At 40.1% G+C, this 12,210-nt stretch overlaps 1 protein-coding gene across 5 annotated transcripts in view; it reads left to right on the forward strand.

Moving 5' to 3' along the window:
* UBE3D (ubiquitin protein ligase E3D) overlaps positions 1-12,210 on the forward strand; it is a 100,278-nt gene that overhangs the window by 69,735 nt on the left and 18,333 nt on the right. For 2 of the 5 annotated variants that reach the window (XM_039568842.1, XM_039568844.1), the window contains one exon: positions 9,252-10,205. The exons of the other annotated variants lie outside the window; for them this stretch is intronic. In XM_039568842.1, coding sequence (XP_039424776.1) covers positions 9,252-9,264 — 13 coding nt within the window. In that variant the 3' untranslated portion in view covers positions 9,265-10,205. Of the gene's footprint in view, positions 1-9,251; positions 10,206-12,210 lie in introns of those variants that run through there. 5 annotated transcript variants of the gene reach the window in all.

Here is a 12,210-nt window from a genome sequence, read left to right on the forward strand (position 1 = left end):
TTCTGGTTTGAATGATGCAGCACTTGAAAGTCCCCTTTCTGTTTTAGACTGTGCTACAGTACTTCATAGCTAGAAGGAGAGGAAAAGGAGAGGAAAGGAGACATATGCCAGCTCAGAATCCAGCTGTGTTACTGTGTAGTAAAGACCTAAAAGCAGTTCTTCTCTTTCACATATGTTAGCACTTCCCTCTCTTTCAGACATAATAGGATTGAAATAGAGTAAGAGGGTATTTTGGTGAGATAGGATGCTTCATAAACTTTGTTGCAGAGAATACCACCTAAGAGCATCTAATTGAGAGCAACAGCCATGCAAATGACCATAACATCACACATATGGATAAGGCAGCATCTAATCAAAGACATAAGTGCATAGTGTGCTGTGGAACACACCTGACATTCACCATACTTTATCAGCTTAATTTTGAGAGAGGAAATTCACTGTTAAAGGGAGATTATGTGGCCACTTTGTTGACCCTATTTATTCTCTCTGGAATTAGGTACATCTCACTTGCTTCATGGTCAACAAAATAAATCTATATATTTCTCTATTTAGACCTTTCTTTTATAAGACAGCAGGCTATTCATTGCACCTTGTTCAGGGCTTTTTTCATCCTCTTCTTCAATGCTGAAATACTATAAGAGGTGCAGTTGCTGAATGCCACAGCAGCACCATTGTGTCAGTTCTTTTCCTTTCTGGGGGAGATACAGCAGTATATTATTGATTCTGAGCAGTTGAAACAGATTCCCAAGAGGCCAAAGAAACTTAGTGGCATAAGAACTGCAAAAACAGAGCAAAGGCTTTTGAGTGACGTGGTGTGCTAGTTTGAAACCAAACCAGTGGAAGATTGCAAGTCAGAATTATAATTTAATAGGAAAATTAAAATAAATGCAGTAACTACAATAGTACAGTGACAGAGTCAGGATACAACCTGATACCCTCTTAGTCAGGGTGGTGGTGGCAGTCCAGATGAAGTGGTCCTGTTGAAGCAGTGGTCCTGTAGAAAAGGGTCTGATCTTCACCTGACAGTCCAGTGGTGTAGTTCTTGTCCTCTAGGAGTCCTACAGGTAAGGGCTGTTCATGCTGTTCTAAACCCCAGATTATAGCCAGGTGGGAATGCTTGGCTCCTCCCCCTGGGTGGAGCATCTCACAATGGGTTGATGTAATTCTGTGAGTCATGCTGTGGGTCCTTGATTGCCCATTAAACAGAGATAGCTCCCGGAGGGAGTTATCAAGGATGAGTCATGGTAGGAAATAAGGAACACTGCCCCACCTGCTTTAACAGTTTGTGAAGATGATAATAGAATACATACTTTTGGTTACATCTTACATTGTAACCTAGGGCACATGGCTTTGAGGTAATCATGTGGGAACAAGTCCTGCCCTGACAGCAGACGCTGTGGGCAAGTGTGGAATCGTCTGCTGCAGCGCAGGGCTTGGAAAGGGTGGCAGACTCACCTTCCTCCAATCCAGCCTTGTGACACACCTTTTGGCAAGGCTAAGACGTTTTTAGAAGCTGCATCATATGTTTCAGTTAGGGCTGCCAAGCATTAATTTCTTCATGTCTCTAGCTTTAGGATACAGCTAGCATACAGTAAATTGACACAGCAGCTTGCAGTGCCTCGTTTGTTTTAGGTTAACTTGTGTTTTACAACTGCCCATGCATATATATGCCTAAACAAATGTTTTTCTATGGCAGTTTAAAACTACATGATGCAGAAATATGTGTGCTGCTCTGACTGCATGATTAGTTTGAAGTTTGGTGTGGTGATTACTACAGTAAAAAACAAACTTCATCTGGTTTTGACTAGAAAAATCCTAAATTCCATGATGTTTTTAGCTCAGTTTGCTTTGTATCTGTAATTGCAATGCAACATTAGTACCCAGTTACATCCCCCGTTATGATTTACATTCAAGAAAGTGTATGTAAGACTAGCAAAGGTCAATAATACTATTTCTGTGCCTGTCTTAGTGATGGGTACCACAAGAAGTAATATCTGCAGTAGAAATAAAAATAGTATAGGCTAATGAGGAAGGCTTGGCAGAAAACAGAATAAAGCCGTGAAGTTTTGGGGCTTCTAGATATAAAGAAACAAAAATTAATAGCCATCTCATCCTGAAAGAAAACAAACCCAAAAAACCTTTTCCTTTTTTTCGCACAAAGAACTACTTGATCTAAAATTTTAAAGAATTGCTTGTCTTCATATCAAATAAAAACATGCAGAGATTTATTTTCTACTGGTTTTGCAACTGCCAATGGTTTTTTCTCTAGAGCTTTGGCAAATTTCAGCATGCAACTGTTAACAATAGCGAAGTGATAGCTTGCAGTACACATGCACAGCCTGGTACTTTCGAGGAATCTCTTGCTTGTTCTCATTTACCTCTGTCACATTTCAAATCTAGCTTCATTATTATAAGAAATTAATACTTTAGGAAGGATTATATTGAAAGAATGCATGCTGACTTATAGATGGGTTTATTTCTTAAACCCTGGAGGTACATTACCAGATTGAGAAAGCATATTTAAAGAAGGAAACCCTTGCTTTGGTTGAAATTAATTCCACTAGAAATTGAATGAAAGGAATCTAATTCTCTTTCTGCTTGGTTGTTTTGGTTATATTTCACATTTTCTCCTTGGACAGAAGAAGAAGTGATTTAACAGAGTGGTGTTCTAATCAGTTTCCTCCTGCATTGAAGGCTGGAAAGCTCACAGATGTACAGTGCCTTTCATACTGTACAGCAGAGGACATACCTTTCCCCAGCCTTCTCCTAGGAGTTCTGGGGAATTTGACTCTTCAGATGATAGGTCTGCTGAAGCCAAGTTCTTTCCAGCTTTTGTTGCCAACTCTGTTCCTCTGCTTCTGTGGTAGCATAGCACTGACCAAAATTATGTTTTCTCTAAGACCTTAAAGCTGTTTGAAGCACATACTCATTGAGATGTGAAATTCCCTGCAGATATATCTGCTAAAGAATGACCTTGACCTCCTGCAGAGTGAGTGAGGTAAGAGTCCTTCACAGAATGTCCCCTCCTCCATACCCAAATCTGAGCCCTGTAGGGGTTAGTGGGTCAGACTGCAAAGCTGCTGTTCCACATACCTTTATTCTTTAACCCAATTTGCAGGCTTTTAGTTTGTCGGGATAGCATGGTTCCACAATCTGTGCTTCTGTTGGCTTCATTATTGCCTTCATGACATAGTCCTGTGCAGCACAGTGCTGCTGTGTTTGGCTGAGAGAGTATTCTGGACGTATTTTAGTTTCTGTCTCCTTTAGAACTCGAGCATGGTAGTGCTAGTCATGAACGCTTTTAGATTGACCCTATACATAAGTTTTGTTATTTCATTAAATATTTGAAACTTGGCTTGCACAACTGTATCTGTTCTGTCAATCTGTAGTATCGCAGTATTGACCTTTTCATGGGACTCATATTCCTCTAGAGACATTTTGGTTTGAAAATTTTTGTTTCTATAGTAAAATATTTAAGACTTACCAAGCTAGTGGTATGAAGTTATGGTGCTATGAGCACAGGCTGATGTTTCCTTGGTTTTCTTCAACCAAAAATGCAAAGGAAGGGTAGTTAGATAAAACACCTTTTCATGTTCTGGTGCATACTCAAAACCAGACTTCTCACTGCATGTCCTTTAAAGTTTGTTGGGAAACTTTCCCTATGTGAGAGAACCTGCAGCTACTATTGTTGACATGCTGTGTTAAGTGGCTGCCATTGATGAGCTGTGGAGGGGATATTAGAGCAGCCAAGTCTACTTACATGGCCTCCGTGCCGTAGGAGAGATGGGCACCTAGTGACCTAAGGTTCAACTACTATCACAAGAGCCTGGAGTACAGAAGAAAAAGAACTAAACATCAGTGTAACAGAGGACAGCTTGGCTGCTGGAGTGTAGCTGGTGAGTTTGCAGGCTACCAGGAGGCCCTCTTGGGGCATGTAAATACTATACTGTCAAGGTACGGTCATCTCAATGATTGATGGGTTTGATCATCCTGGAGGTCTTTTCCAACTGTAGTGATTCTGTCTCTGGCTCCTCTCATTCTTCCAGTAGTGAACATGCTGCTTTCCTCTCCAATTTCCTCTAAAAATACCTTTGCTCTCCCCAAAAGCCACCCCAGAGATCTGAGGATGATATGCACCAGCTTGGTAACATTCAAGTCTGGAAAAGACAGCTGCTTTTTTATGGGTCTCTGGATTCAGTGGGAGCAAGTGTAAATATAGCAGTTAATGTTCTTTCACGTCTCTGCTCATCTAATGCCATCTGCTTTGTGTCCATTCATTCAAACTGGTGCCAAAATGTATTTCTGGAACAGGTTATTTGTGCATCAGCAGACTTGATCCCAGATTGTTAGGCGAGAACAAATATATAAACTGTATGGTGTGGGTAGGCAGGTGAACTCTTAAGATTTAATGTGGCTATTTATAATCAGACATTGCCAATAGTTGCTAATCCACAGGGTAATGGTAACAGTTATAACTTGTCACTGTTTCTGGTGGTGGTGAAGGAATGGAAGGAGCAGTTTCCCCTCTGGGAAAGGTCTTATTCCTTTGAGTGCTCTGTCCGTTTTCATCACCTATGGCAACACCAAACTTCTTGCAGAGTTTATCAGAAATCAAATATTTATAGAGCTGGGGCCTAGACATGGTGCAGATGCTTTAATCCTCCCACTTGTTGATCTGTCTTTATTTTAAAGGAGTGAGAAATGTGTCAGGCAGGGTTATGGCCTTCTCTGTCTGTTTATGCACATTGTCCCTGTAGTGGTATTAGTGCGTTATTAAATATGGGGATAAGGGATATGTAGGTTCATTTATATTCACATAAACATGTTTCTATCACTTTGTCTGATTCTTTTTTCAAGGTAGAAGTGTATTCTATGTACAGGGCATCTTGACTGCAACATAATTGCAACTACCCAAGCGTTTATACTATCTGTAGTTATTAAGGCTTAAGCCATAACACTTAGCACTAGCTGTAACATTTGTGAAAATACAAATCTGGATGTGAATTAGACTGGTCTGAGGCTTTGAGTATATGTTATCTTTCAAATCCAGCTGTACATGTGGACAAAAACACTATTCCCAGCTTTTCACTCTCCTTTCCACCAGAGATTAGTCTCTCCCCTGTGATCTGCCAGCAGAATTGTTTGTGCAAGCCCTCCCTTTCCTGTTTCTAGGATAAATCCATCCATTTAGTGCAGACCAGAGGCCTGAGTTTGGTGTATCAGTCTGATTTCACCAGATACTAGGTAGAAACTTTGAAGTGGTCTTTTGTGGGGAGAGAGGAATGGTAACTTGCAGCAGAGGATCACCATGTGCCTGTGAGATTAATGTCATCCAGCACAGCTGGATCTAGTAGCAGAGGTCTGCCCACCACTGTCCTTGTCTTTTTGGGAAGGTTATTCTCTTCCTGTGCACATGGGTGGCATGGCATTGCTTGATTACCTGTCAGCCTTGAGTGGAAATAAATACAGCATTTGATGTTGATTGTAGGCTGTAGCCTTGCTGGTGTGTAATCAACGTTTCCTCTGCAGTCATTTCATCTCACCTGATTTCACACTAGCACATGTGCAGGATTTAAGCGTAGGTATCTGTCTATGTACAGACTGTCTGTTACAGTAGATATGATTTAAGATAGCCACGTAAGTTGTGTTCTTCTAAAACACAATGTAGTATTATGAACTGTGCGTGGTAGTGTTTAAAAATTGGTCTGATGTTCAAAGAAGATAACAGTAAAATGCCTTTTATACGTTTAAGCTTCAGGTTTGAGCCTGGTGGTGTTTTATTCTTTGTGGTGCAGTGAAAAAAACTACAGCAGTCATATTTCAGGAAGCATTCAAAGATTTAATAGGTTCATTTTCTTCTGCTGAAACTGAAGCATACATAACTACTTTCAACCCTCTTTTTTCCTTTATAATTATGCAGGAGTAAACAGAAGTACAATTCCCTCTCTAAAACTAAAGAGAAATTCTGTATCTTCTACATACTTTTGTTTAGCTCTTAGGAGAAACATAGGTATTAAAAATCCTTCATTGTCATATTTGAGAGACATACATAGGGATTTTTATGCACCATTCACTTGGACTCCTTTAAAGAGAAAAGCATAAGGAGAGTTTCAAAGCTTGTGTTCCAGCATGGGAATGCAACTTTTGACATATTATTTCCTGTTTTGTGGAAGTAAGGATCTTGCTCCTGTTCTGGTTCTTGCAGCTGATTCAAAGATTGAACTTTTTCCTTGCTGAGCTGATTTGTAGATTGCATTTCTTTAAAATATGTTGTTTAGCTGCCTCTATCATGCTCCTGCTTCTCTTACAGCAGTCATCTGCTCTGCCTGCTCACCTAGTGTTAGCACTTGGTAGAAGGGATTTCTTTTCACCAGCTTCAGCCATCTGGAAGCACCTTCTTTTATCTCCTAAATTTGTTAGGTTTCCATAGTTTTAAAAAATACTTTCTGAAGTTACAACTGTTTTCTTTCCCCTTTTATTCCTTGGTGTTTGGACATATTTCACCAGACCAGATTGCTCATAGCAAGTAGGATTTGAACTAGATAATCTCTATGGTCTCTTCCACCCCAAACCATTCTGTGCTTTTCCTGAGAAAGCCAAGAGAGCACATCCTCTAAAACTGAACATCACTACCTGGATTTCTTAACTTGTCCTGACTCCAAGAGATTTTAACAAAGTTGCTGCTGCTTTATTGTTTACTGAAAGAGTGATTTTGTAAGATATATCTATTGTTCATATATCTATGGTGCTCTGGTGCTCCCTCTGTATTGATATCTCTTAAAATGCTTGAAAATCTGTGGTTTATGTTTGTTCATTATCCAGAGGTCTTAGCAGCTTCTGGCTCTGTGGAGACTAATGGAATAGAGGGCTGAGATGTACTTGATACTCTGTGACAGAGTAAGATTAAAATCTTGAGAGGAAAGGAAAAACTGAGAGGAAAAGAAAAAAAAGTCTCCTGTCATAGAAGTATGGATGGTAGAGTACATAAATTTTTCTTAAGGGTGGATTAATACTGGTTGAGTGCTTTAAGAAGGGGACAATATGCTGAGATAAGGTCAATAAAAAAACTGATTAGAGAACTGACTTTTATTCTGAATTTAGTAATAAACCTGTGTAGATGAGATAACTGTTTGGCAAATTATTTTCCTTTCAAAATGCATTCATAGCAATGAAATATTGGATGTGCAGACTTTGCTGAAAGCATTGCTACTAAAGCTGGAAGAAGCTAGTAGTTAGTTGTCTGTCTTGTAGAGAAAGTATCCTAGTAGATGGAAAACTGGGGGAGAACCACTTAGTCACATTTTTCCAACTTAGAGTAATTCATTTATTATGTAGAACATACAGTTTACTGCTGTTTAGAGATCCAACTGCATCTACAGTAACAGTATAATAAAGGAATATTTTATATGCTTCATGTTGAACTTTGGATGGATAAGGTGAAACTTCATAAGTGTTTTAGTTTCAGTTGATTTTGTTCTCAAGTATTTTCATGGGTTGCAGGTGTTTTTTTGAACAGCTTATGATTTCCATTTTTTTTGCTGGCTATGTCGGCTGTAGGGATGATCTAATGTGCTCTTTTCATTCACATTGGTAGTAAATATAAACACAGACAGTGATAAATTATTCCTCTTGTTGCTTTTCAGTTTATTGGGCAGTAGGAGAGCCTAGCAGTCTAGGGAAACATTATGTTGCAAATAACTCTCTCAGAGGAGAGGAAAAGTGTATTTCATACATTATAAAATATAGCAAGCAGTCGAATTAAGTAAATATATCCACTCTAATGGCACTTCAAAACTGTGTAGCAAAGGAGTCTGCAATCACAGGTAAAAAAATCTGCTTAAAATTTTGAGTCTTGTGTATTGAGATGGTTATTGCTTTTCTCGATTTTTCTATTTTTTCCTTGCCATGCAAGGACAAATCTCCTACATTGTTAAGGTCAATGTGAGTTTTGTCTTTGATTTGACTGGTGCCAGTGTTTCATCCCTAGCCTGTATAAGTTATGACTTTTCCACAGAGGTAAGATTTTATATTTTTTAATAATTATGTATCTGTCTCTATTCATCTGAGCAACTAAATCATGAGAAAGGTGACAAGCATATTGATTTTGCTTTCATATTTTGTCTTTGAGAGTGGTAATCTTTGGCATAGTGGATACATTTCCCAACATGATGAGTAGTCTCTGGCTTTTATAACACCCCTTGGTTGAGCTGACAGAAATGATTTTGATGTAGCAGCTTACTGCTGGAAAATGCTGATGGAGCTGAATGAAAACACTCTGTGGGAATGTGTCAGTGTGATGAGATTTTCATGAGAAAGCAGACCAGTTTCCACCCTGGACAGCGAGTGGTTTGCTGGCAAGGTTTGCCTATAGACATTTCTGAAAATGTATGTTCTTTAAATCATAGAATCATAGAATGGTTTGGGTTGGAAGGGACCTTAGAGATCATCTCGTTCCAACCCCCCACCACGGGCAGGGACACCTCCCACTAGACCAGGTTGCTAATTTAACTTTCTCCATTAGTATCCTGCAGATCCTGAAGAAGGCTAAATAAAGTCAAAACCATACAGGAGAAACTGCTTCATGCATGTGACCAAGAACAAATGAGTTTGGGACAGCAGAAATCCTATAGGTCTCTTGTATTTGATAGATCACCTTCCCTCTAAATAGCTGTTAGACAGTTCACTTAGTGCAGTAAAGAGAACAGGTACATCATTTGCCATCTTCTGATCATATACAAATATTTGTCTTCTCCCCTCAGGTAGGATTTTGGTTCCTGGTTATTTCAAAATGTAAGATATTTTTCTGTATGACTTCGGACTTTTCATTGTGACTTTGGAATCAGGATTTGACTTACAGTGGACAGCACTGTTCAACAAACTAATATTCAGACAAAACAGGGAATGTATCAAAGATTTAATCTAAGCTAGTTTAAAAATACTATCAAATAGCCTTTTAAGTTAGAAGAGATAAACATTGTGCTTTGTTATCCTGGAGGAAAAAAGAGTTTTAATTCTGCAACGTGCAGTGCTTGAGCAAAAAGAGAAAGTTTGGGAATTTTTAGATGTTAAGTAGAGAAGAGGTGGGAAAGTAACACTGCTTTCAAATATAGCCTCTGTTTTCTCATTGCATTAATGTGTTATTAAGTAAAAAGATTATTATAATACATAATTTCTGTTGATACAAAGAAACATTTTTGTTTTACCTGCAATGTTGAAACTAATTACAGTATTGTTTTTGCTTCCTTTTATAGGTTGCCTTTTTGAAGATGTGAACAAAGATACCTGTGTTGAAAACTATTGTTAGATTTATTTTCAGCAGAAATGTGTACAGATAACTTCTAATGGTGTGACTTCTAGAAAAAAATCCACTGGCAATACAAAAGAAAATGGAGTGTGGTGGGGTGGGTGGGTGTATTCTTCATACCTGACTGTGTTTCAAAACCAAAGACAGAGTTGATTTTTGTATCCAGTGCATTCTTAGATGTCATTCTAAGAGTGACTTACCTGTCACTCTTCTGACATCCAGCTGGGATGACTATTATGATGTCTTCATTGCCAAAAGGAAATCCCCTGTTTATCTTGTACTACCTTTATCAGTGTTTGATAGCAATGTATATATCCTTAGGAAAGTTCACAACTGGTAGCAAATATTTTAAAATGTCATGGATACTAATGTGAGTTCTTTACCTTCTTTGTTCTGTTGAAGTTAGAGGTCCAACTTTAAAACATAAAATCTGTTTTTTGTAAAACTTACATTTTTATCATGTATATTGTTTCTGCATTAAGGTTTACCTCTCCACTTGAGAGTGAAGGAAGACAGTTTCTGCATTCCTACACCATATATAGATTTTTTTAAAAATTGATAATATTTTAGAAAACCAAGGTTTTATAGTTATTTGGAATAATTATTATTTCAAGGAAAGTTAACATGCCCTTTACTCATTAAATGATCCTAACGTGGGAAGTGATCCTACGAAGTGTTGGACACCTGGGTTTTAAACATCCAAAGACAAGTAGCTGAGGCCTCACAGTCCCCAGTCTGGATATAATTTTTCTGTTATTATTTTAGTTTTCGGTATTGAAGGAAGAACAAAATTGTTCTGACTTTTGTATTCAGGGACTAAATTATCTAGCTCCAAAATATTTTATTTATGCACCAATGTTGAGTCATTTTATGAATAAAATATTTTTTCTAAATTAGTTTACCATTTGTTCTGCCTAATTTCTGTGACAGTTTCAGCTTCCCAGAGTATGACTGAGCAATTTGCAGAGGGAAATCATTCATATGACACCAAAATATTCCAGCTTTAAAATCTTTTTCAGCCTCTTTAAATGACCCCTGTTATTGGTTTGCATGTATGGAGCAATCTTAAGTCAGAGAATTTTTATGCTGCTGAGGTTCAGTCTCTGTTGTGTCCTGCCTCTTTAGATACTGTGGCCATAAAGAGTTAATCTGCCTCTGGTAACATACATGGATCCAGAAAGATGAGTGCAGACCTTTCATTGGGAGTATTCTGGGGGAAAAAAAGCCCTTTTAGAGATGAAATACAAATCAACCCAACCCAGTCTGGTCTATTTCTCACCTATAGGAGTTAATGGCTCCCATCATGCTGCTACATGTGCTGCAGCAGGCTCAGGAAGCAAATACTGAGAGAGTGCATTGTAAAAGAGAGAGCAGAGTGTACTCTTAAAACATTAAATTTCTTGTCAGCTTGTTCTCTGCCTAGGTGTGCTTTAAGCTTTTCCTGGTTCTGTTTTACCCTGTGCATTAGTGGGCTGGATCTGCCTGGGGTGGAGTTAATATTCTTCATAGCAGCCTCTGTGGTGCTGTGGTTTGTGGCTCCAACGGTGGCTCCAACATCAATATTTTGACTATAGCTGAATGTTCTCTTATTTTCCACTCCTCACCACTTTCTCCAGTAAACAGGGGCAAGAAGTTAGCAGGGGGGACACAGCAGGGACAGCTGATCTGAGTTGGCCAAGGGGATATGCTGTACCGTACAGCATCAAGCAGAGCAGTGAAAGTGGTGGTAGAGGAAGAAAGGGGGAGAGGGATGTCTTCCAAGTTTGTGGTTGCTCAGAGAATACCTGAGCACTGGTCTGCTTGAGGGAGGTGATGAGTTACTGCCTTTGAATCACTTGGTTCCATTTTTGTTTGATTGTTCTTTTGTTTTTCCTCTTCATTTATGTCTTGGTTTGAAAGGCAGGTGTCTGCCAAGGAAGACAGGAGTCTCCCTTGAAATGAAAAAAAAAATGCAACCCCCTTCCCTCTTAATTATTGTAATTTTGAAATTAAGGGGCTTTCAGGCAAAGACATGAGGAATAGGAATAACAGTTCTTTACTATTATATATCTATATGTGTGTAACCAGTCAAACAAAGAGCAATAACCATGGCAGTAACAGCAAACAATCACAAACCCAGTGCCAGCCTTCTCGGCTGTTGGGCCCTTTCCCCTCGGGTGCAGTTCCGCTCGCAGCCGGCAGGGGCGCTGGCGGCTCCCGGTGAGCAGGGCAGGTGCGATGGTTCCCCCGCGGCTGCAGGGGGCGCTGCGGAGCGAGCTCGGGGAGCACGCGGCACCGGTGCCCTGGGATCCCGGGAAGGGATGGAACAAAGGAGCTTCACAAACCCCTGGGCAGCCGATCCTGGTGTCCGGCCGGACCCTCGGGAACAGCAGGCTGGAACAGCAGGCTGGAACGGCAGGGACAAGCACAAATCCCGGGTGGCAGACGAGACGTATCAAACTCCAGAGCTGCAGCGGGAATCCCCGGAGGTCTCGGCAGGCAGGGCGTGCGGGGCTACGATACAGTGAAGGCTCAAAGCAGCGACAGGGGCAGGGCAGCCGCAGCCTGGCTCCCAGTGGGGCAGGGAAAGGTGGGCTTGGGATCCCGGGGTTTCTCCGGTAGAAGGAAGGCAGCTGAAAAAGCAGAAGCCTGCTATGCTGACGAATTCCTTCCAGCCTCTCTCTCCGTCCAAACGCCGGGAACTAACTGCCCACCAGCCCAGGTGAAAGAGAGTAGCCAGATGCACCCCTCCCCCTGTGGCCAGGTCTTTCGTTTTTCTTAAGCACCCAGTAATTTGTCCCCCTGGAAACATGTATGGGGAAAATTCTTTAACAGAAAAAGAAAACAGAAGGAGAACTCCTAAAACCCCAACAATTTATTAAACTGTCTTCAACTCACAGGTTCTCTTGCTTTTTTCTTCCTGTTCT

The sequence above is a fragment of the Corvus cornix genome, chromosome 3 (assembly GCF_000738735.6).
Source record: "Corvus cornix cornix isolate S_Up_H32 chromosome 3, ASM73873v5, whole genome shotgun sequence".
Lineage (NCBI taxonomy): Eukaryota > Metazoa > Chordata > Aves > Passeriformes > Corvidae > Corvus > Corvus cornix.